Below are 25019 nucleotides of genomic sequence, written 5' to 3' on the forward strand. Positions count from 1 at the left end.
TATACTTATCTTTCAAACTCTCCCTTTTCTTTTTGGTTGTTTTTTCTAGTGTTAAACCTTTCACTCTCTTTCCCCCCTTTCCTTCCCACCCCCACTTAAAATTATTTGATCATTAAAGATGGCTTCTTCTTTGTCCCAATCTTCTTGTTCTGCAAGCGTTTCTTGTTGTTTCTAATAGTTCCAGATTTCCATATCTAAGAATTGAAATACGAAGCATCTTCTTTCCATTTTTAAAGTTCCATTTTCAGTTCTTCTAAGAGTGATGCCATTTTAAACACTTTTAAACAACCACCCGATTAGTTTTAGTCATTTAGATGCAAAAACCAAAAATCACCAAGTAATCCAAATAATCCAAGGCTGTTTCTTCTTGCTTCTTTTTTCCACTTTCTCTTCCTGGGGTTCTATTATTTTGTTGCCAAGTTTCAGTTTGGATGTATCTTTGGGGAATCTTGTTAAAGTTTCACTGTAAGTTCCTTTTAGTTACAGGTCCATTCCTTAGTTCCAGGCAGTCTCCTCCATTTTTCCAGATCCTACCCTTTTATTCTTTTTTTCCTCCTTTCCTGCTTTTAAAAGCTTTTAAATATCCAGAAATCTTTATTATCCCATTGACTTTTATTTTCAGCTTAAATGCCTATTAATGTCAAAGTGGATTTTTTTTTCAATTTCTTGCTTAAGTCTTTTAGCTGTCAGTATATGAAAGGGAAGAAAAAAACAACTAATCCTTTCTCCTTTGCTGCTTCAAAATCTTCTTTGGGAACAATGGTATTTAGCTTAAATTCCAGGGTACCTTACATTATTGCTTTTTCAGTTTAACCCGGTTGACCAAAACTTTCTCTTCTTATCTTCCTCCTGCACATTCTTTTCCAGTTCAGTTCTTTGAGGTGGCCATTTCTGACCACCACTGCAACCGCCTTTCGGAAAGGGAGTGATAGCCAGCTGGGGAAGAGAGATGTGGCTCTCCTCGACCCTGCTGGCAGTCTCCCCCCTCTTCACCACCTCTATGGGGTGGCTTAGCCCCAAAACTAGCCACCTCAAGGCGCTCCGGCAGCGAGCACAGATCGAAACCATGCACGATCGCGGATTTTGGTCTGTCGCCGAAGAGACTCAAACCAGAAGCTCACGCAGTGCTATTATCTATTGTCAACATTGTCGTCATCATCATCATCATTATCATCATCATCATCATCATCATCATCATTATCATCATCATCATCATCGTTATTGTACCTAAAATTTATACTATTTATACTATGCTCATTCTTAAGGGATCCAAGCAGTTTATAATTTGATATATATTTTGCACGGTTGAGTTGCATTTCAATCTTTGAGATTCCTCTTTACCAAATATTTCTCCATCTCAGTCTACAAAGGCTTCACACTTCACTGTTTGACATGATACTCAATACTCATTCAGTAGCTGATTCAACCTCATTTTGTTTAGACTACATGCAATAAGGGAACAACACTTAAAAGAAGGTAGGTGAGTTACTTTTTTGTGCCATATGTGTGCTTATCATAAATTAGGCAGCTTAAATGTTGTGGTATTTAAACACATTGCAAACACTATTTAAAATATTTCAACTATGCAGAATGTTCCATACAACAGATAACAAGCCTCTTCTCTTTTCAAAAAGGTTAAAAATGACATGACAGATGGAACACCTAATGTTAGCACCCAACCTAACATTGTTGCGATAAACACATTTTCTCACTTGCCTTTCTGGAATGACATTCAATTAAAGCCAGTCTTTGAAAGTAATTTTCAAAAAGCATGTGCATCACTCACATATGGATGTGAGCATGTTTACCATAAAATGCACATTACAAACCCAGTGCTTCATCTCCAGAGTGGCAGGTTGCCCCTTATTTCTAATCTCGTAAACATGTTTTTATTCCATCAAAATCCTGGACCTTTTAGCTCATCTGTTTCCTGTGGGAACTCTTCAATTGTTTCCCGGACTGAATCATCTTCTTCTTCTTGTTCTCCTTTGCCAGTACAGTAGTTGAATGGCGACTGAAGATCAGAGCTAATGACAATCTCTTCAACTATAATTTTCTCTGCTTGTCCATTCTTAGGATCTTGAATTTCCACATTGTTACTTTCAGAAAACTCTTCTTCTTCTTTATGGACTTCTATGAGTTGAGCCACCTCCTCGGTCATTGCTATGACTGCTGTACCTTAATTTCTCAAATGCTTCTTTCTCACAATGATTCACACAGTGTGCCCTTAACTCAAGGACTGCTACAAAATGGTGGGGGTCATAATGATTATTTATAGAAAATCCATGGATATTTTCTTAATCAGATAGCCTTACAGCTCTTTACTACAGCATTTGCATCCATAATGGAATGGAGGAAGCTGAGAGGCAATGGGAGGTCACGGCCAATTAGCTTCCCTCTCTTGTTCAGCCTAGCTTGCCTCTCACACTTCTAATTTTAACAGTTAGAAATTCATCAGCAATTTTATGAAACTGGAACCTCCATGCTCTCATTTTCAAGGACAGGTAAAAGGAAAAAAACACAACTTTAAATAGTTATACATCTATTTTTTCTCTTCAAAATTGTTCATTTCTTTCCCTTGTGTTCTCAAGGAGGGATTACAAATAATGCAACATGCACGTCGACACTCACCAATTGGCATGAAAGGCTGTGAGGCAGGACTAGGCTGAGACATGCCAACTGAGTTCACGGCATAAATTCTCATCTCATAAACAACTCCTTCAATCATTCTCTTTGCTTCATAAGTCAGATCCTTCAAAAGGTCAAAGTTCAGCCTCATCCACCTGTAGCTCTTCTTTTTCTTCCTCTCTAAGATATATCCTGGAAATCAAAAAGAAATTATAAGGGTATAGAAGACCTGCCTTGGGCCGTATAGCAGTCAAGTAACACCAGCACAACCATTTTGCTTCTGATGTGCAGAAACTTTCAAATCAGATTTTTTTTTTGCATCCATATTTCATACACATTTCTCATTTAGTCTTCATGTATATAGACTAGGGAAGGCAACATTAAATAATATTTGGATTCTCAACGCTCTATTATTTAGCAAATTAATTATTAAATTGAGATAAAAGCAAAAATAGTGTGAATGTAAGGAAACCTTGACCCTGAGTATTATCTAATTACACTTTACTATTACTGTACAATGCCTTGTAGTTCACAAGGATTTCCTAAGATCGAGGCTAATTGTATTGTATATTAAAAGGATGGGATTGATAATACCATATAATGAGACTTTTTGGAACTATTGTTAGATCACAACATAATGCCTTTTTGAGATATTTAATTAAGAGCAAACATGCATTAATTAGAATGATTGTTGAAATAGTTACTTATATTACTAAATATTTATAAAATAGTTACATTTTTCTGTTTATTGCCTCTTACTTCCCAGAAAAATGTTTTGCCTTTCTTACTTAATACCTTAATTCAAGTTTATTTTAATAAATAGTGTCTATCTTATAGCTTCATGTTTTAAAAATTGCTCCAAATTATCAGCCAATTACATATTTATTTAATTTATTAATGTACAGTCAAATATCACATTGTTACTCTAAAGTCACTCTCTCTTTCTCCTGAGGCTTCCACATGATTGTAGTTAAATTGACTTGAAGTTGACTCTCTTCCATGGATGGAACTTTAATCCTCTGTGTTTCTGTAATCCACTCACAAGTCACATTGGGATTTATTTATTATTACTCTGTGTCATTATATCATTCTGTGTAGAAGAAGCATGCACCATGACCAGGTTGAAATTAACACCTCTGCTCTCATTTCTGAGAAATGTAAAAGCCTGAAGAAAACACCTGTCACTCTGACCTCTGATAGATAACATTTATTTCTTAGGAGGGATATGGACCCTAGTAGCAAATTCTATATTAGCTACATTAACTCTGTTTTTATATTTACCATTGTAATGGCTGATGTGGAAGAATTATAAGGCATCCCACTTGCTTATAGTGACCTAACCAAAAGCTGGATCTTTGAGTAGTCAATCTGCTTATACAAAAAATAGGCAATCTACACGTTATTGTGTAATTTTTTTTAAAAAAAAGAGACCTAATTTATTCAGTCCAATAACAATACACAAACTATTAAAAGCTCACTTGCTTGTATACCAATTGAAATAAAACTTGCCTAGCCAACAGCCCAACTGGTTATTCCTCAAGTTAAGAAATCTAAACTTTAAAACTAGGGTGAACAATCCATGTGAATTAAAATCCCCCTCCCCGACAGGCTTCTGTTTCTATTTTTAACACTCAGTTACAGCAAGAAAATGCAGAACTTGCAGTTGTGAATGTGATAAGACTTCCCAAGGTCTACATATAGGATTGAACTTTATGCAAGCCAATCCAATGCACTATTGCTCTGGAGGAGATCTGATACTGTTCAATAGAGCTTATATTCTTCTAGTGATCTTCAGGACTGAAGTGTTTTCTCTGCAAGTGATAGTAAGAACTGTTTTTACACTGAAATGGGTAGCTTGATTACAGGCATATGTAGACTGTATGAAAGAAATACTATTAAGTCCATTGCTTTTCAAATGAAACATGTGAATGTGAAATACAATGCCTGCGCTAATCAATATTGAAATCTCTGCTTCCATTCAACAGGTCAGTGGGTGGGGCTAGCAGAATCAGGGACAGGAATACGGCTCCATTGCAGCCAATACATGTCATGTATTAATAGGAGACTTAGTCCCATATGCCTCATTAAAACCATTTGAGCTGTATAATGCCAATGTTATTTTTGTCTAGAGTCTCATCAAAAGACAGACAGTCTGATCATAATGTGTTTAATCATGCCAGTATTATAAGACTGCAAGCTTAATCTCTATCTGTTCTCATGACAGTTCCTTCCTGTCTTGACATTTACTGTAGTCTCTTTGAAAAGTGACCTCTGCGCTGAAAAATGCTTTGCACACATCAAGTGCAGAAGAAATAAGGGTGAGTTCTATTTATGCTTTCCATATAACACCTGAGGTTGATTGAACGGTTCATGAAAGTTGGATATTTTATTATGAGCTTCCATTCTAGACACTTTATACAGAGAAGGTGCTCCTACTTCCTTTTGTATGACTTGAGTAGCACATTGTGGATATGTTGTCCTTGAAATGACAAATAAAAGGAATCAAAGCACTATCTGATTCTCTTCCAAACAGGTGCTTTGGAGCATATGAGGCATGTATGATGCACTTCTCTATAACGCTTAATAGTAGCGATTTGTTTTTCTAGGATCCCCAAACTGCAATTTTCAGAAAAATCATCTGCTTTAAGCAATTGCAGACATGCTATTTTATATCTCCACACATTCGAAAGCATGTTTTTGAAACAAATCCAAGGCATTTCACAGCTCTGCCATTTTTTTTCTGTAAGTAATTCACAAAAAACGTCTGTTCCAATTAAAAACTCTTCTGTTAGGATTATTGTTGGTTCTTACCCAGTATTGGCTGTCCTCCATCATACTTAGGTGGCTGCCACTGTACTATACAGTTGTCTTCACCAACATCAGTTATTTTAGGAGCTTCTGGTGGATCAGGTATATCTGGAGAAGTAGGGAAAGATGAGATCAAAGATCTTTTTAGTTAAATAACTTGCTGTTACACAGTATAGTGATGACAGCTGCCTATTTGAATTATTTTTAAAGATTCTTAGACAAATGCAAGAGTAGGAGGTGTTCAACAGTATGGTGGCTACATATTATCTCTAGTTTCAGAAGGGGAGAATGTTACTATTCCCATCAAAATTGATTTGCCCATGTGGAAACCAAATAGTTGGAAAAATAGACTGTTGTAGAAGGAATTCAGCTCCTCCCCCCCTCTCTCTCCCCCCCCTCTCAATCTGAATCTCAGGGGAGATAATCCAAAAATCTTTAAATGATACTCTAATGACTTAAGTCAGTGTTTCTCAATCTTGGCAACTTTAAGATGGGTGGACTTCAACTCTCAGCATTCCCTAGCCAGCAGCCATTTTAAAGTCGTCAAGGTTGAAAAACACCAGCTTAAGTTATTACATTGTCACTGAAAAATTTAACTTTGAGTTAAACTTATGAATGAGCTTTGGGCCTAAGCAATCTTGAAAGTTCTTGCTGTATTCTTGATTTATTGAACTTTCATTATTGTATTGGTATTTATGTCAAACAATTCCTTCTTTAAAAAGGGAAAGAAAATTCTGAAAAAAAGTTTCTTAGTAACATTTTGAAGGAAGGGAGATGTTCCTGTTATAACTCCTATATTAGTCACAACATTTCTCCATCTGTAAAACAAATGGTACAATCAGATTAATACTTAAAAATAAAAAAATAGCCAATCTGTTGAGACTTACCCACATGCTATATTTTTAAATGACATAAGATAGAAAATATTACTTTATTCAACCCAGAAATAATGTTAGCGGAGAACAATTAATTGCCAAGCCAAGTGACCAAGAAACATATTTGAAAGATGTGTTTACTATGTTCTTGGATTGTAAGTATTTCTGAGATTATTCTCAGCTCATTCCAGACAACAAAAAAGAGCTAATTTAGGCAACAATTGCCCAGAGGTTGTTGTTATTTCCTGAAAACCACTAACTGAAAGTGGAGACTCGAGCATTGCAGTTTCTCCCTTATTTGGAGTTTTACTTATAGCAGTATTTCTCAATGTTGGGCATTTAAAGAGGTCTGGACTTCATAGCTGGCTGGGGAATTCTGGGAATTGAAGTCCAGACCCCTTAAAGTGGCCAAGTTTGTGAAACACTGACTTACAGGAAAGGGAAGAGTTGAATTGGGTGGTCCAGCTGCTGAGTCTCTACTCCAAGGGTCTTCAAACTTGACAGCTTTAAGACTTGTGGACTTCAACTCCCAGAATTCCTCCTCATGTTAGCTTAGGATTTCTGGGAGTTGAAGTCCACAAGTCTTAAACTTGCCAAGTTTGAAGACTCTTGCTCTACTCCATGGGGAAATAAAAAGACCTGAGATGACTGATTGACAAAGGCTTGTTTCATGTACTAAACCCACCATGGTCTTGCTTACCAATAACTTTTACAGTGATATTAGCTGTGTCTTCTCCAGCTGGATTTTTCACTGCAACTCTGTAGATTCCCTCATCTTCCTTCTCAGCTCCTTCAATAGTAAATACACAATGGTCTTCATATGTTTCTATGTGGACTCGACCTTCTGAATCAGAAAATGGCTGTAAGCAAGTTTTTTTTAAAAAAAAAGTTAGTTTCAGTTGGTATATGGAATCAGGCCAAGTTTTAAATCAGCATTTAAATAGTTTAGTACACATTAGTAAGGTTATATATTTGTACCATGATAATCTGAATGTGTAAAAGAGAAAAATAAATAGGTAGGCAGGCAGAAATATTTGTGTATATTCTAACAGATGGTCTGAAGAAGAAACAGCTGAGAAAAGCTATTAGGAAGCAATGGAGTGGGGGCTTCCAAGGGGCAGTCACATGGCCAGATTGCCCTGTTACAAGTATGATCCACCAGGGTAGGATTGGATGTCATTCTCTACGTAAACCTAGCCTATTGCAAATGTGATCCCCCCCTCATCTGTATTTTTCTGCTCTGGATTAAAAGCTATGTTTTCCAGTTAGTGCCAATACAAGGACTGCTATCTTAGCTGCTACTGCTAAATATTTTCTTTTTAGCAAACTTAACAGATTACTTTATGTAGTGACAGAAACACCCCCACTCAAGGAACAACTTAGTTTAGTGGTTGAAGCTCTGCAGCTTACCGATATCTGCCTCAATTATTATAAATGTTCCATAGTAGAGTGGTTATGATCAGGGGTGGGATGCTACCAGTTCTGCACGGCTCTATAGAATCGGTAGCTCCGAAGAGCAGCAGACACAGAATCGGTTCTGTGTCTGCTGCTGTTTGGCCCACCTGAGCTGTTAACTGACCTTTATTTCCTGCTTTTTCAACCTCAGCTGCTTTGCTGAGGTTGAAAAAGCATTAAAGCAGCAGTTTTTTAAACGCTGCACGAGGGTGCGCAGCACTTATCAGCTGTCCGGGCGGCACAGCTTATCGTGTATTACACGCACGTGCCATTTCAAGATCAAATGTGTAAAGTTCATCCTTGAAAGGATGGTTTCCCATCCTCCACCATCCTTCTCCTGGGCTTATGTCATAGCAACTTAATTACCGAACCAGTAGTAACACTGGTTGAATTCCACCCCTGGTTATGATATTTGCTTGATATATAAGATGTTATCAGTGCAAAACGCAGCAGGAAAGGGTCCTTTTATTACTATTTTTCTCCTAAGCTTCCTACTTTTTTGCTGGCCATTTTCCTTCTTAAGTTCCAGTGCTGCATAGTTGAAACACCCGAGCTTGTTTTCTTCTTTTTCTTTTAAATTGGCTCCCAAATACTCCACATCAGGGGTGTCAAACTCACATCGTCACGGCAGCATCATGTGCCATATTGGGACTCCCCCCCCTTGCTGAACTGGGTGTGGGCGTGGCTAGTGCATGAGGCATCTATCCCACAGGCCGGGAGTTTGGCAGCCCTGCTCCATATGAATAAGTACAACAAAATCTTTTGCGTTTTACTTCAACTGATGGAAAAATTCCAGGAGAACTTATTGAATAATGCAGTAATGTGGGTTGTTCAAGGTGAAAAAAATAGTAATTAAAAACCCACATTTTCAATGGGGTTTCAAATTAGAGACATTCTGCAAGTCACGCTAACATTATAACCCCCGTGCTATTGAAAGAATTCTGTAACAGTAACTGCAACAGACATTACTGAGCCAAACTGAGAAAAATTCAAGAAAGAAGTTTTTTTTATTTTAAAGAGGACACATCTTCTTGAATATATGGACATTTTAATGCATCCACTATTTATATATAACTATAATTCCATATACATATATTGTACGCACACAAAAATTCTATATCTTCACTATATTTATATATACTTTTCATAGGAAGGAAAGTGATTGGTAACTACTGTCTTTTCTGAGAAAATTAGGAGGGAACAGTACTAGAAGAATTGTACTGAACATCTGGCAAGTCATCAACCGCACATCCCAATCTGGCAGAATTTTCTTAAACCAGCTTTCAATCTCTCTGACCTCAGCATGGGTAGCAGCAGCTTAATGGTGCAGCACAAATATGTGCTAAATGTTGCATTCTCCTTTCTACAAAATTTAAATATGCTAAGAGCTCTTTTTCGCTTGAAGTATTCATGCAAAATGTGTCATTTTATTTATAATTAAAATGAAATCAAGGAAATAATTCAGTTCATTTTTAACTGAGCAGACTTGTTTGAACTACGCATGCTGATGAGACTTTCATTTCGTTTAGCTTACATCACTTAATATTCTGGAGCCAGTGCTACAGTAAGCAGCTGAGAGTAGCAAGGAATAAAAGAATTGGGATTCAGTGATAGGTCCTATTTTCTTTCCTAAATAGCTAAAATCTGGATACACTGAATACTCTTTGGAACTGATCCAGATTGATCCTAAGGGAATAATTGCGCTCTTTCTATCCCATCATTTGAAAATAAGAAAGTCTAGAAGGTTTATTTTCTTTTTTTCCTCATTTATCTTTCTGTATGGCTAACAAAGGATCAGCAAAGTCATTCCAAAGCCAATGTGGGATTATTGCCAGACAACGTATGCTTGCACAGAAGTACACACTTATTTGCACAAGACTGCCCTTTCAGATGGGTGGTACTTCATCATTTGGTGGTGAAATAAGTGCTAAAGGTTCAACAGTTTGAGAAATAGTACTTTAAGCACAACTAAGTCCAGAGAGACAATTCAAATTAAAAACTCTAAGCTATTATTATTTCAAGTTAACAATTTACATAACTATTCTAAATCTCCGAATTACTGCAGGGATCACTAGGTTACAAACATTTGTCCTAAGGGAGATCTATCTGCCTGACAGTTTGAAAAAATGAAAGACTTGCCTTCTCATTGTTAGTCAAATCACCACATGTGCCCTTAAGATCCATAGGATTTGGACCACCTTTTATTAGTTCCAGTTCATTATTCTGAAAGAGAAATGAAGCAGAAGAAAAAAATAGGCTTCATGTTTAAAATCAAAGAAATTAGCCAGGTTTGTTATTAAAAAATATTGTTTTAGAGAACAACCCCAACAAATAATCTCAACAGTAAAAGAAAAAAAAATACCTCTTTTACTGATCACACTGTTTCATAGTCAAGCAAATGCAACACCAATGGACAGGCCTGTGGTTATTTGTGGATGGGGAAATGCCATTTCAAGATCAAATGTGTAAAGTTCATCCTTGAAAGGATGGTTTCCCATCCTCCACCATCCTTCTCCTGGGCTTATGTCATAGCAAACTGCTGACATGGTTCAGAAAATAGGCCCAAATATGAACTGCTTTGCTGGCTTACATGTAGTTGGAAAGTAATGGAGATTTCCTGCCAAAATGAGCGGGAAGCTTTGCAGGGTTTTATGTATATTTGTAGCTATTATTAATAGTCATCCTTGTCTCACACAACATCATCTCAGATTCACTCCAGTGTTTTTGGCAAAAACAATATATCCATCGAAGGGCATGAAGCAGAGGTGGTATTCAGCTGGTTCTGACCTGTTCTGGAGAACCAGTAGCAAAAAAATTGAGTAGTTCAGAGAACCGGCAAATACCACCTCTGACTGGCCCCACCTCCAATTATTCTCTGCCTCCCGAATCCAAGCTGATCGGCTTGGCCTTCTTTTGTTGCCCTGCCAAGGAGAACGGAGCTGGAAAGCAGGTTAGTGGGGTGGGGAGGAAATGGGATTTTGCAGTAACCTTCCCCTGCCACGCCCACCAAGCCATACCACACCCACCCAGCCATGCCCAGAGAACCAGTAGGGAAAAAAAATTGAATCCCACCACTGGCATGAAGCGTAAGAGATGGAAAATACTAACTGTTATTTTGTACTTTTTTTAAGAAGTGGGGAGAAGGATGTTTGTTTGGTTACAGATTTGTTGGAAGGCAAGGCAAGGCAAGGCAAGAGATTTAGTTATTTGCCACTTTGAAATAATATTGAGTAAATGCTGCTGACCTATTCTGTGCAAATGTTGGAACATGTGGTGCTCAGAGCCAGTCTCAGGGATTTTTAAAAACTGGGTTTAAAATTAGGAAATGAAAACTCAGGGGAGGAAGGGAGAAAGGAAAAAACTGTTTTCACTCACAGAAAGGGGTGGTCTAATTCTGCTTAAAAGTGGTTTTGTTTGTACAAGCTGAATCCTGATTGTGAATTATTAAGATTGATGCAGCCAGCTGGCAGTTCTTCTTGGTGTTCCAAATATTTGGACCAGGCCTTAATAGCAATAGTAATAGCACTTAAACATATATATTACCCATAGTGCTTTACAGCACTCTATAGGAGGTTTACAGACTCAGCATATTGCCCTCAACAATCTGGGTCCTCATTTTACCAACCTCAGAATGATGGAAGGCAGAGTAAACCTTGAGCTAGTCAGGATCAAACTCCAGGCTGTAGGCAGAATTAGCCTGCAATACTGCATTCTAACCATTGTGGGTGGTTTAAATAAAATTGTGCGTACTACAATTGTGCAGAAAAATAAAACAGATTCAAATTCTATCCTCCAATGATCATGAAAGATATGAGACCCTTAGTAAGAAATTTTTCTCACTTGCATTGAATTGCAGCACAAGCACAATCTTGTAATCTCTTCCGATGTGTCCTCATGCGGTTGCCATCCTATATCTGAAGCAGTCATTTTTAGCTCTATCAGCATCATAGAAGTTTCTCCCCTTTGGTTTTGCTATGGATATTGTCTGAGATGCTTTATTAACAATTCTAATAGGACCAGTCTGGCATCTATTGGCCAGCTTTGGTATAGACATGACTACTTCATTCTGGTCCTAGAGCAGTGTCTTTCAGGTCCCTATGGATAGTGGGTAAGTCTATTTTTTCTCAGAATGGATTCTCTCTGTTTAGTCATGAAGCCTTTGAGAAGGTCTTGGATTTAGAAATGTGGCTTAGATACTTCAGTAGCTGGGGTCGAAACAAAGCTGTAAGATAAAATACCTGCAGCTATTATGTGAGGTTTTAAACCGAAGTGTGCTTCTGCAATAGTGCTAAACCTGTGCCCCAAAGGAGCCTAATAATGAGCTAAATGTCAAGTAAAAAAAAAAAAACCAACTCCTGTGGTCATTTTAGTTGCCAGCAGAAAGGGAGTGAGGGAAATCAATGCATTCCTCAAATGCGTTAGATAATCACCTTGGCAGCCCAAAGCTGTCAGCACACAAGAATATTACTGGAGAACATGATTGATGACTCTTGGCAATGGATGTGTCCCATTGGAGAATATACATCCAGGGTGTGGGGGGAAGATCAGGGTCAAGGGGAAAATGAATGATGTATTTTAGTGTCGGCTGCACCCAGCTAACGCCAACATGGCCATTCCTAATAAAACATTTTTTTTTACTCTGAGAGATGTGGCTAGAGACTTATGATTTGAATGGGGGTGGATTTGTTGGAGCCCTGACACTAATAACACTTCATAATTGGACTTCTGAATGTACCTGTGCTAAAAATATTTGTGCAAAACCCAAAGGTGCTTTTTCAAAAGGCAACGGGGCTTTCTGGTTTTTCTTCAAAGACATTTCATGAAAAATTACCTTTGGGACAACTATGAGCTGGATCCCTGAGAATCTCCATAGACCAGGGGCCCCCAAACTTGACAACTTTAAGACTTGTGGACTTCAACTCCCAGAATTCTCCAGCCAGCTAAGTCCACAAGTCTTAAAGTTGCCAAGTTTGGGGACCGCTGCCATAGACATTTGTGCAAAACCAGCATGAATTCAAGTAGGGGACATATTTATTAAAATTCACTTCATCCCCATCTCTATCTCCATCTCACATTAAGGAGCATGATCGATAGATGTCTTTTCATTAACTGATGATTGGGTGATAGGACAGGATTAGAGCCAGGAAAATAAAGCGAGGGGAAGCTATCAATCCTTGCCTTCAACATACCTGCACCTGATAAGGACAGAACTGTTATCCCCCATCATGGGATTTAGAATCTGGTAGGATAGGGATCACCAGCATATTTAGCCAATTTTATGCTACTATAATTTTCTGCTAGCTCAAAGGCTGATGGTTAGCTTTACCGTGAGGAATAGTGCTGTGGGAAAGAACTTTCCTAAATTGTCCCTTTACTGTATTTAAATAAACATATCCTTGTGAAATGAAGATTGAGATCAAGATATAGGAGAGATAAAATGCTAAACACAAGAAACAAATTAAAAAAAGCTTCAAACCATAAATTCTCAGAAAGAATACGAATGAAGAGAGAAAGAGAACTAGCATTAAAAATACATACCAGAAGAGGTCAGCCTTGTTCTTTCCAAACATAAAAGATAAGCAAAACATCTTAAAAGTCATTTAAGAGTTAATAACACATACTTTTTTATTATTTATAATCCAGTACATTTTCTTGAACTTCTGATACTTCTTGTAATAACTGAAAACCATGTTGTTTCATGCAACCATCGAGAATTTTGGAGCTGCTTGTAGATTATCAAGAATTAGAAGTAATTATATTCTTTATGTATTTTTAGAAAAGACAAGAATTTTAGGTGCCAAAATACAGCTCCCAAATTGGGTTCATCTTATCCATGAATGAGTTTATCTGCAAACATATATGGTAGCTTTTCCTCTTAGCTCTTTAAAAATACTCAAATATATGGTCTATAAATGGTCACGGATAAGCCCATCTGTGGATAAACAGACATTCAAATTTCTAACCAAAATACAATGAGCCAATACACAAACAATGAGCCACCTGCAGGTAAATTAAAACAAAAAACGTTGAGGATTTGCTGATCTGTAGATAGTGCCTTTTTTGTATTTCAAAAAATGATGGTTGGGTTATTGGCAGATTGGCTTATACAAAAATATATATATGGGATTTTTATAATTTCTTATGTGCAATTATTTATGTCACATACTCCACTGTAAATTTCCTTTCTTTCAGACCATCTAATAGATATACTTAGAGTACACACTTCCTAACCATCTTCACAAACTGTGAGCCAATGAGAGAAAGTATCTAAAAAAAATCGGTCTGCCTTAAGTAAGCATCACCATCAGGTAATAGTAGCTATCTATAAAAGACTAATGCTGTAATAGCCTATACTGACTATTGCTTTGTTGCCTATTCCAGCGGTCCCCAACCTTTTGGGTGCTAGGAACCAGTTCAGTGGAGAAAAGTTTCTCTGTAGACTGGAGAGGGCGTACTTTTTTCCTGCTGCCTGCATCCTGCAAATGGGGCTTTGCTTATTTGTTTGAGCTGGTTGCTGGCATGCACTGGGGGTTGGGGAACCCCCTGCCTATACTGTATCATGGCAGATTGTTGGGAGGGGGAGCAATATGTTGCAGCTGTCATCTTGTTTTTTTTAACCACATTCTTTGGACACTACTGCCTATTATGGATGCCAATCTTGCCCCTGGCTTTTGCAAAGGTGTTCTCACATATAGATACAAACATTGAAGGCTGGCCATCAACTTTTTAGCTTCTGAATTACCAGTTCCCTGAATGAGGACTTAAAACAAAGATAGGTAACTTGATTTCTCTTGATATTCAAAGTGCAGCTCCCCGGTTCTTTCCCACTGTCTTCAATGGCTGTGGCTAACAGGAATTGAATACCCAGAGGATACATGAAACGGTTGTTCTACTTTCACACAAAAGAAGGCAATCCTTTGATTTGCACACAATTAAGGCAAAGATAAAAAGTGCCTTTCTAGGCTGGTTAATTTCATTCAAACATCTGAGAAGTCATTCTGTAATCGAATCAAGTCACACCTATGCACAGGAAGGAGAGTTATACTCTGAACTGCTTGATGCTGTTTCCTTGACGAAGTGATATTAATAAAACAGGACAGGGATCAGTTTTGGGATCAGTTAGAATGGCATGGGCAGAACAAAACTCCTCAATCCTTATAGCAGCTCTTTGAACAATAATATGACTTCAATAGGAGTGATTCAAAATGGATGAATCCTTATAGCAGCTCTTTGAACGACAACATGACTTCAATAGGAGTGATTCAAAATGGATGAATCCTTCTAGCTTGATGCTCAATTATTTCAGGCTACAAGAAACAGTGGGGCAGAATAAATTATCAGACAGCAATTAACAATAGCCCTTGTACCTGTTCAGATTGTCAAGTGAAGTACATTTGAAGTACATGAGGATTTATTCAGAAGCAAAAGGTGAAGGCAAGAAATCCCTTGATTCAGTGGTGGGATTTGAATAATTTAACTACTGGTTCTCTGCCTTAATGACTGGTTGGACTGGGCATGGCTGGGTGGGTCATGTGATTGGGTAGGCATGGTAAGACCCCTAACTTACAAATATTCTCCTTTATTGGTAAGAATTCATCTATTTTTTTAATCAAGTAAGAAATTTGTAATAAGCCTGATAGGCAGCCATGATTTAAAGCAGCGGCCCCCAATCTTTTGAGCAGCAGGGACCATTTCTGTGGAGAGAAGTTTTTCTGTGGAGTGAAGAAGGCATGGTTTCATGTGCTGCCTGCATCCTGTGGATGGGGCTTTGCTTGTCTGCATGGCCCAGTATCTGGCATGCCACAGCTAGAAACTGGTCCACAGCCCGGGGGTTGGGGACCCCTGATTTAAAGGACCAGCTATGAAGACCTGGCATTTTTAGACTCTTGTTACCTTGTTTATTTTCTGCCAAATCACTTCAGGGACGGGGTCCCCTGAGATGGGTACATCAAGTCTCAGCTTATTTCCAGCTACCACAATAATGGTGTCCGGAGTTTGGCTCATGCAGTCCAGATGAATTTTGGGAGGTTCTGCAGCAAGAGCATAGAAACCATTGCATGAGATAAACAAGGGCTCTTCTGAAATGGTGTGTGTATGTGTGTGTGTGTGTAGAGAAAGAGGGGGGGAGGGAGAGGGACAGGGAGAGAGAGAGAGAGAGAGATTAGTATAAATAAAAAAAGTTGTTCTTACCTTGTCTAGGCACAAAGTCAATCTTAATCTCTGCAAGAAAACGAATGGGGGAGGGGAAGGAAGGAAAAATGATGAAATGTATTTGGCAGCTATAGGCTTGAAGCAAGCATTTATTTTTTTAAAAAAAAAATCTATAGTGAAAGAATGTGAGTTGCCAAGGAGACTGTGTGAGAGGACAGAGAAGGGGATTGCGAAGCAGAGTAATAAAATCAATGCTATCATGATTGAATACTGTCATTAAGTTTGATCTATTAATGGCTCCAATGATTTTATGCCATTGGCTCCAAAGCCTTGGTGATCGGGAGGAGATGGTGAATTGTCAATGTGCAGCCTAAAGGATGGCTCACCATTGCCAATCCACTGTCTTTTTAATTGGTGCCCCTCTGCCATGTTCCAATGTTTCAGCCTGTCCCTTAGTTTTCCTTTGGCACAATATGGCATCGTGGCTGCAGAAGACCATGGCTGCTTTGTTATGGCAGCATGAAATAATATTTGATGAAATGTTTCCAATTTAATATTTTCTAAGGTTTAACAAGCTTCAAACAAATATAAACATCCATAGCTGGGCAAAGAAAAAAAAATCACACAAAACAGTGACATTGACCTTTTGAATTCATCCATTGAGTCACTGATAACCATTTGCAATGAAATAAGTTTTATCATTATTCTTCTGAAACTGTTCCACTACTTGATTTTTCTGGACCACCATGGTCATACATTTGTTTTTGTTTTTTTTCAAAAACGGTAACAAAATATAGTTAGCATATCCAGCCTGCAGGGGTTTCTCCAAGATTTCCTTTATCACTTTGATTTCCTGCTTGCTTTTCATATCTTCAGACATTATTCTCTGATCTTACCTTCAGGTCTGTTTCTCATGTACTTGTAATGTACAAGCATAGATTTATAAAATACCCAATATATCTCATTATCCAGTAATTGGATTTCTACTGTTGCTAACTTATTAACAACTTTCATCCTTTTGGCATAAGAGATCTGTAGGAAACTTTTCACCCAAGAAAGGAACATGGCAATATTTTTCCTTGATTCACTCTTTCTCCTGTTGCCTTTCATCTTTATACATCCTCCCCAGAACAGTCTTCCAGAGAAATTTGGGAGGTGATTTTCAGTGGGGAAGGGGGAACAACTTGCTAAAAAAAAAGAAAAGCCATCCTCCTTCCCTGCTTCATTTCTTCTAACAGAACTCTCCAGTGGTGGGATTCCAATTTTTTCTTTACTACCAGTTCTGTGGGCATGACTTGGTGGGCATGGCAGGGGAAGTATACTGTAAAATCTCCATTCCCTCTCCAGTCCTGAGGGAAGGTTACCGCAAAATCCCCATTCCCTCCTCACCCCACTAACCTGCTTTCCAGCTCCGTTCTCCTGTGCAGGGTAACAAAAGAAGACTTAGCCAATCAGCTGGGGCTCAGGAGGAAGAGAATAAATGAGGGTGGGGCCAGTCAAAGGTGGTATTTGCTGGTTTTCTGAACTACTCAAAATTTCCACTACTGGTTCTCCAGAACTGGTCAGAACCTGCTGAATACCACCTCTGTAACTCTCCCAAATTGAAACTAGTCCATTGAAAAAGGCCAGCTAAACAGATGATAGTTTGTGGATTAATTTTGCAGGTTTAATTAAATTAAGTCACACTAAAATAATACAATATATGATATTATGTTCTACTACTCTGTTTGCCTTTTTCTTTTTTGCAAATGGTGGTGTTGGACCTGTAATATAATAAAATAAGCTATATTCAACAATGAGATCTAATCACAGCTTAGTTGTGAAATGTGCATTTAAAAACAGGCAGTCAGGCAGATAAATCCTGCTACACATTCTTACCTGGTGTTAGAAAAGAGATTCCATGAAACTTACCCAAAAAACGCAGATGAGCTGAGAGATTGTATGCAAATCCTTGAGGCACAAAAGAATAATCAGCTTCATCTTCTGGGGTAACATCATCAATGGTTAGCTTATGGATTCTGAAAAACAAATATTGATCATGGTGGAAGGCAAATATACATGTCCCAGGATAACATTGCAGGATCCAATCTGGGTCGGTCAGCAGGATTAGAAATTTTGTCTTCTGAGCTTTCGGACTCGTGCTGGAGTCCATCTTCAGGGAATTTTTCTCTAGCAGAGTGTGCGCTGTTCTGTGTGTGGTATTTGTACTGTCTGTTGTAAGTGGCTTTTTAGATATTGATTAGGGTATGTTGATGGCTGGCTTTTAAGTCATTAGCTGTCATTTGCTTGTGCTGCCCATCCCTCACCTTCTAAGTACTTGATAGGCTGATGGTAAATCAGCACTCCTGTTGACTGACAAGGGGCCTATTTTCCAGACTTTCATCACTTCCCTGGTTGTTTTTGTGCCTGCTCTTCCAACAATCTGAGTAGCTGAAAAGTTGAATGTGTGTCCTTGTTCATTGCAGGGTGAGTCTACCAATGAGTTTGGGTCTCCTGGTCTGACCACTCACTTGCAAGGACACAAGCGAGTGGTCAGATGAGGAGACCTGAACTTCAGCATGAGTCTGAAAGCTTGGAAGACAAAACCGTTGGTCCTGGTGACAGACCCAAATTGGATCCTGTAACAAATGTTTTTGCTCGAATCTAATCTTTGTTCAGTGCAGATTAGACAGATTATATCCAGTTTTGGTCTAGTAGATTGAGTCTAATTTTCCCCACAGTGTAGATCAACCATGTATGTTTTAAACCATATATATTATTACAAATTAAACTTGAACTTTTGCAAATTTGTATGGGAAGTACATGAGTCTTAGTTGTCTAATAATAAATTAATTTAATAATTTAATAAATTGCCAAACTATTTCACAATATTAAAGCATTTTAATAGGACATACATAACTATTAATGAGGCAAAATATATCATCAGGCCATAATGATTTCTTTTCATATCTACCATAGTCACTGATATTTAAAATTGGTCAATTGAGTAAGGTGGGCCAATAATTCCAATATCAAATTAAAATTAAGAGAAGAATAAGGGTGTTCCATGAAGCACCTTGATGGATTAAAACAGGAGTCCCCAAACCCTAGTCCATTGACTGGCCCCGGTGTGCAGCATGACAGAAACTGGGCCGCGCAAACAAGTGAAGCCCCATCCATGGGATGCAGGCAACACACAAGACCACGCCCCTTCCAATTCACGGAAGAAACCTCTCTCTATGGAACTGGTCCCTGGTGCCCAAAAGGTTGAATGCCGCTGGATTAAAAGGTAATTCCATTTTAAATAATTTTAGCATGAGTAAAGTACTACTTATTCAAAAATTTCCATTATATACCATATTAGACCACTGCTTCTAATTTCAGTCTTTTTGAATGTATATCTGGAATGTTAATTAGTAATCCAATATTATCAGTTATTTCTTTTTTGAATATCTTTTCATCATAAGATAAAATCTCAAAGAAATATAATACAGAAATATGCCCAGGCTAATATTTCTATAACTCGAGAGCAAATTTTTTGGCTGACATAAATTTTTAAAAATTAAACAGAGACCCATACAAACATAGAATAACCAATAATGGGGGTGAGGTGGTGGGTGGAGAACCAGCAAAAATAAGAGAAAAATAAAAATTAAGACATTATATAAAGCAAAAACAAAACAATCTTAAAACACGACATCTAATGTTAGCATTCCTATTTTTAATTTTCAGTACTGAAAATCCAAAAGACCATGCTTAAATGTTCACAGTATCAGTAAAAAAGTATGAATATTAGAAACTTCAAAGTCACTTAATTGTTAATTAATTACTTGTGCATCTTCCTAAAAAAATCATTTAGGATTTTCAGTTTTCATATATTTTTCTCTTTTTTTCTGCTTGCAATTTATGGAGAACTTTAAATCACTTTTCTCACACCATGTAAGTAATCCCAAGAAAATCAATATTCTACAATCACTGCAAAATGTATAACGTACCTGCCAATATGAGAGATTTTAATCCGATTGTTTGGGATGACCTCTTTCCCATTTTTCAGCCAGATGCCCTTCACATTCTCATCGGACACCTCACACTTGAACACAGCCTGATCTCGGGCCTTCACAGTCAGATCTGCAATACTTTGGTATACCTCTAGCTTCTTTTCTGAGATTGTGAATTGGGGAACAAATCAACATGATTGCAACAGGTCAGAGGTAGGAAACATCCAAACTCTAGATCAGTGGTTCCCAACCTTTTTTTCGCCCTGCACCCCTAAAGAAATTTCACTCGAACCTCGCACCCCCTGAAATTTAGACTTTAGGAACTACTGAACGTGTTAAATATATGGTAGGACTGAATCTTTTCAGCTATGTATGTGACGGCCATTAAATAACGATACTTAACTCTAAAATGAAAACAAAGTTAATCCATTGCATAATAAATAAAAATGCCAACATATAGCCAATATCCTATTATTTACCTGGACTTTTCTCACACACCCCGGAATATCGTCTCGCACCCCCAGGGGGTGCGAGCACCCCAGGTTGGAAACCCCTGCTCTAGATACTGCTTTTACAAACAAAAGTTAAAGGAAAAAAACCCCTCCTTTTCCAGAAAAGGTGAAATAGAGATATTTAGGAATGTAGAATTTAGTGTAATTTGATATATAAGACAGTGCTTTTATGAGAATATGTGCTACATCCAACATCAACATATAATACATGATTAACATACAATGCATAATTAACTATTCTATTACTAGTTATTACTGTTACAGAGAAGGCCATTACCAAATCTCCATGCACATTTTAAAAAGCATGTTCTTATTTATTTCTCACCTTGTACAATCAATTCTGCAACAGATTCCCCACCATTGGTTTTGACTTTGTAATGCCCATTATCTTCCTTGGTGGACTCATTGATGATGAGGTAGTGTTTTTTACCATCCTTTTTGAACCGATATTTGAATGCCTCTTCTCGAGTAAGCTCTACACCATCTTTCTCCCTGTGTGTATCAAAGTATCATTGTGCTTATTACTATTACTATTATTATTCGCATAGGGCCAGGATGGCGAACCTATGGCATGCGAGCTGTTTGTGCTGGCACGTGCGCTGCAGGCAAACTTACTTCACTGTGGATACATGCACCTTACAGCTAATTTTTTCGGTTGGTTTGAGGCCTTTTTTGGCCTCCCAGAGGCTTGGAAAAAGCCTCTGCAAGGCTTTTCAGGACAAATTATAGGCCCGTTTCCTATAATCTGGCCTGAAAAGCCTTGCAGAGGCTTTTTTCAGGCCTATGGGAGGCCAAAAAAGGCCACAAACTAGCCAAAAAATCAGCCGTGAGGCGCAGTGCAGGTAACAGGGTAGGGTAGGGGTGATTGCGCGTGCATGCACAGGGGGAGTGGGGAGGGAGGGCGCATTGCATTCTAGGTTCCTGGCACGCAAGCGTGTGCACACTGGTGCACTTGCAATTTTTGCCACAGGAGCCCAAAAAGGTTAGACACCACTGGCATAGGGCATTCTTACATTAGCCAGGAGACCTCAACGGCTATTGCAGAATAGTAATTTGGCTTCCAAAGTACTTTACTAGCTCTGTTTATAGGACATGCTCACATGCTTCCTAAGGAGGGTGAGGTAGCTTCGCACCAGAAAGAATGATGAGTGGCTTTTTCTGCAGGGTCACCTAAGGCCCTCTCCCTTCCCTGGAGCCTTATGGCCTCAACTCACTTTTCCGGTCACACAAGACAGATAGTGACTACCCATATGTTTTTATCCTTGGTATTCTGAAATATGATTCCTCTCTTTTTAAAAACCTTGTTTGAGTTCAAAAAGCTAAGTAGTTCGGATTAGTTGGGTATTTGAGGGGCAGCCATGATATAATACCAGTGCAGTAGTCTTAACTAGGAAGCCAGAATAAGATTCTAGAAGAAGGCAATATGAAGTTCCTTCTGTGTTGCTGCCAAGAAGACCAAATAAGCATGTCCATGAAATCACCAAAAGTTGAGCTCAATTGGAAGAAATCTTAATCTTTTTAAATAAAGCTCTTTGGCCAATTTAGGGTATAACTCCCCCTCAACAGTGAAGGTTTCCCCCACATCCCTTTTATTTTACCATTTCACAGTAGCCCCATCTTCAGACACTTCAGCTTCAAACTCCACTCTTTCCCCAACTGTGACCACTTGGTCTTCCAAAGCATGAGTAATCAGGATGGGAGGCTCTAGAAATGAAATGAGAACTTGATTTCAGAATGGAGAATATGACAGGCCTAAATACTAAGACTGATTCATGGTGATTCTTCCAAGCCGAGTTCTTTATTGTTTCTACACCTATAGACAGAATCTTGCCAGACTGAGCACTCTACTATCTGTATCTTCCTCCATGAATTGTTAGGGAGGGCCTGTTTTGACATCTTCTCTCACACAAAATATTTGGCTTGAGTTGTGTATTATTCTTCTGGAAAGCACCTGCTCCCTGTGGGATCCAACTCCTCACTGCATTCTGTTACAGAAAGTGAAGATAATTTAAAACTTTAGCATTTGTTTCTCATTTTTCTAGACTACATTCATGAGGAATAAGATTTATTTTCTTTTTCAAGATGCAGAACAGCATATTCCTGTGCCACTCAAGAGCGTGAAGTTTTTCTGAGAAGGTCACAAAAACCTCAGACAAAAGAGAAGAATAGAAAAAGAATATCAATGGGTCCCAGATTTTTTCTCTTATTTTCTTCCAAAACCTAAGTTCTTGACAATATTTTTGCACTTTATTCAAGCTGTCCCTTTTCTTTCATGACAGTGACATTTTTTGTCTTGGCTGTACTTATATAGTTCCATACAATGTTATAGCAGAATTCAGGATGATAGTAACATATGATACGCTTGGATGCCGTAATTACTCTGTGGTCTCCCTTTAACTTTTTTCTGGTACATTCAATAGTATCAAACAGATGGATTTTTCTGTTTTAATTCTCCACAAAATTCATAAAATAACCAGAAGGCAATACAATAATTGAAAATGGCAGCCAAACTCAGCATTGTTCAAAATAATGTGAAGGAATGTAGACCTGGCCTTAGAAAGATGAAAGGAATGAGCAAAGTGTTAAGGAAGAAGTTTTGGACAGCATTACTTCCAAATGAAACTCAACCCAATACTGCGTCAATTTTGTTTGGTATAATATGAAATAAAGACAGGCATTCAAGATACTGTTAACCTACCCAGCAACTTAAAAAGCATTTCTGGAATTTCTGCTTTTTTGGTTTCATGATCTCCCTTACCTTGAAAGGCTGACATCTACCTTGAAAGCTTGTCAAGGTTTCTCCTACTACATTTTACCCTAAGCAAAATCAAAATAAGGTTATTTTGAATTTCTCATCTTTTCTGAAATTCTTCTTTAATTCTTCTTTAACAGTGATTCAGTGATTCCTTTCCCATTTCCAAGGTCAGGACCACATTATTTCATACTACAGCAATTGCATCACATGTGGCCTACTCTAACAGTCTTTAGCTGCAATTCAAATTACCCTCAATTAAATCCAACCATCTATATGGGTTTTGTATGTTGGAAAGTTTGAGCTAGGTCCCATTCCTGTGAAACAAGAAAAAACTCACCTTATACTTTCTTATTCCCATTTCTGTGTTCTCAAACTAAATATGATCACTTTTGTAAAAGGTATATACCCCCCCCACACCCTTTTTACACCTTTCTTCCTTTCCTCTAGCCCTATAATTGTCATTTTTGTTTCAGAAAGAACTGAAAGCTGCTTCTTTGGCTGAGAAGATGAAAGGACATAACTGAAAAAATGTCAGAAGGATTTAGAATTGATGATTTGAATCATACTGTTGTTTAATTTTTAGTTGTAAGCCAAAACCATCTGCTCATAATAGTCAACACTAACACATCTACACACAACTGTATGTTTATAGAATTACCTTGCTTCTTTATTCTCCTTTAAATGGAATCTCTTTTGAATATAAATCATTATCTTTTTAATATATTCTGAAAGATGATATCTAAAATTGTCTTGTATTTTAATTCTAATTCAGTTCTAATACTCACTAACCCAAGTAATACAGAAATGCAATTTGGAATCTGCAGAATTGATTTTAGAACATTTAGAACCTTTTCATTTTAATATATAGTAATTGTGATTGATTTGTGCTATTTTTTATCTTTTTATCAAGGTACACAAAGTAACATTCTGCAAACCAATCTGAGATATAGTTGGAAGTAAATGCCACTTCATTCAATCTGGGTAAGTATCAAATGAACATGCAGAAGACTTTCAGGTTCACAATAACCTATTAGCTTCTGCAGAGAATTCAAAGATTTGACAATTTCATGGGGTAATATTCATTAGAGAAGCAGAAATAATGCCTTCTGGTAGGTAAAATATGGTAAATACAGACATGCATAAATTTTCTCAAGTTCAGGAAATAATGGAGAAAAAAAGAGAAGAAGCCTTACACACACACATATACACACACACATTAAATTGTTGCCAAAAATAACATTGGGTTGGCAAAATTGCAGCTGCACAAAACGTAGAATTGCAGGATGTTGCTTGAAATATTTGAATTATAATCTAGGTCTTAGTCTGTACATCTCATAGCCCAACCCAATAACAATAATAAATCATTCACCTCTTACAAACAGTTCTGTGAAAGTCTTCTCTTCCCCAATCACGCACTGATATGCTGCGTCATCAGCCAATGAGCAGTGGTTTATGGTCAAGATCCTTTTATTTCCCATAGATTCAAAGATATATCTAGAGAAATGCAAATGAAGATGATGGAACTTGCAGAGATGGCTAAACTGACTTCCTGGATTATAGAAAAGACAATATTTATATTTATTGCTGACTAGCAACCTCTTCTAGAATCTTTGTGTGCAATAGAACAAAAAATAAATTTATGATTTACAGTTTTGAGGGTTAGAAAAAATAGATAATAGAAAAATAGTTGTTGTTTTTTTTGCAACCATTGAGTAAGAGATATTTTGTATTTGTACTTATTAGAAGGTACATTCTATTTCTTTTTATTCTTATTTTTTCCACTTTGGGCCTTTTGTTTCTTTGTTCCTTTTTAAAATTTTTATATTAGTTCTTATAAGTTGTTATCTTTTAAAATTCC

The 25019-nt window shown here is 37.7% G+C and overlaps 1 protein-coding gene across 1 annotated transcript in view; it reads right to left on the minus strand.

Annotated features, from left to right (window-relative positions):
- The window catches only part of MYBPC3 (myosin binding protein C3), a 76935-nt gene that overhangs the window by 15256 nt on the left and 36660 nt on the right, over positions 1-25019 (minus strand). The window contains 11 exon segments of the mRNA XM_087921542.1: positions 2632-2820; positions 5440-5544; positions 7012-7171; positions 9906-9989; positions 15660-15796; positions 15957-15986; positions 17829-17935; positions 19892-20057; positions 20732-20898; positions 22005-22110; positions 24531-24655. Of these exon segments, the coding sequence (XP_087777668.1) occupies positions 2632-2820; positions 5440-5544; positions 7012-7171; positions 9906-9989; positions 15660-15796; positions 15957-15986; positions 17829-17935; positions 19892-20057; positions 20732-20898; positions 22005-22110; positions 24531-24655 (1376 nt within the window).

This window comes from Pseudonaja textilis, chromosome 1 (assembly GCF_049901715.1).
Source record: "Pseudonaja textilis isolate UNSWEBS1 chromosome 1, rPseTex1.2, whole genome shotgun sequence".
In the NCBI taxonomy this organism is placed as follows: domain Eukaryota; kingdom Metazoa; phylum Chordata; class Lepidosauria; order Squamata; family Elapidae; genus Pseudonaja; species Pseudonaja textilis.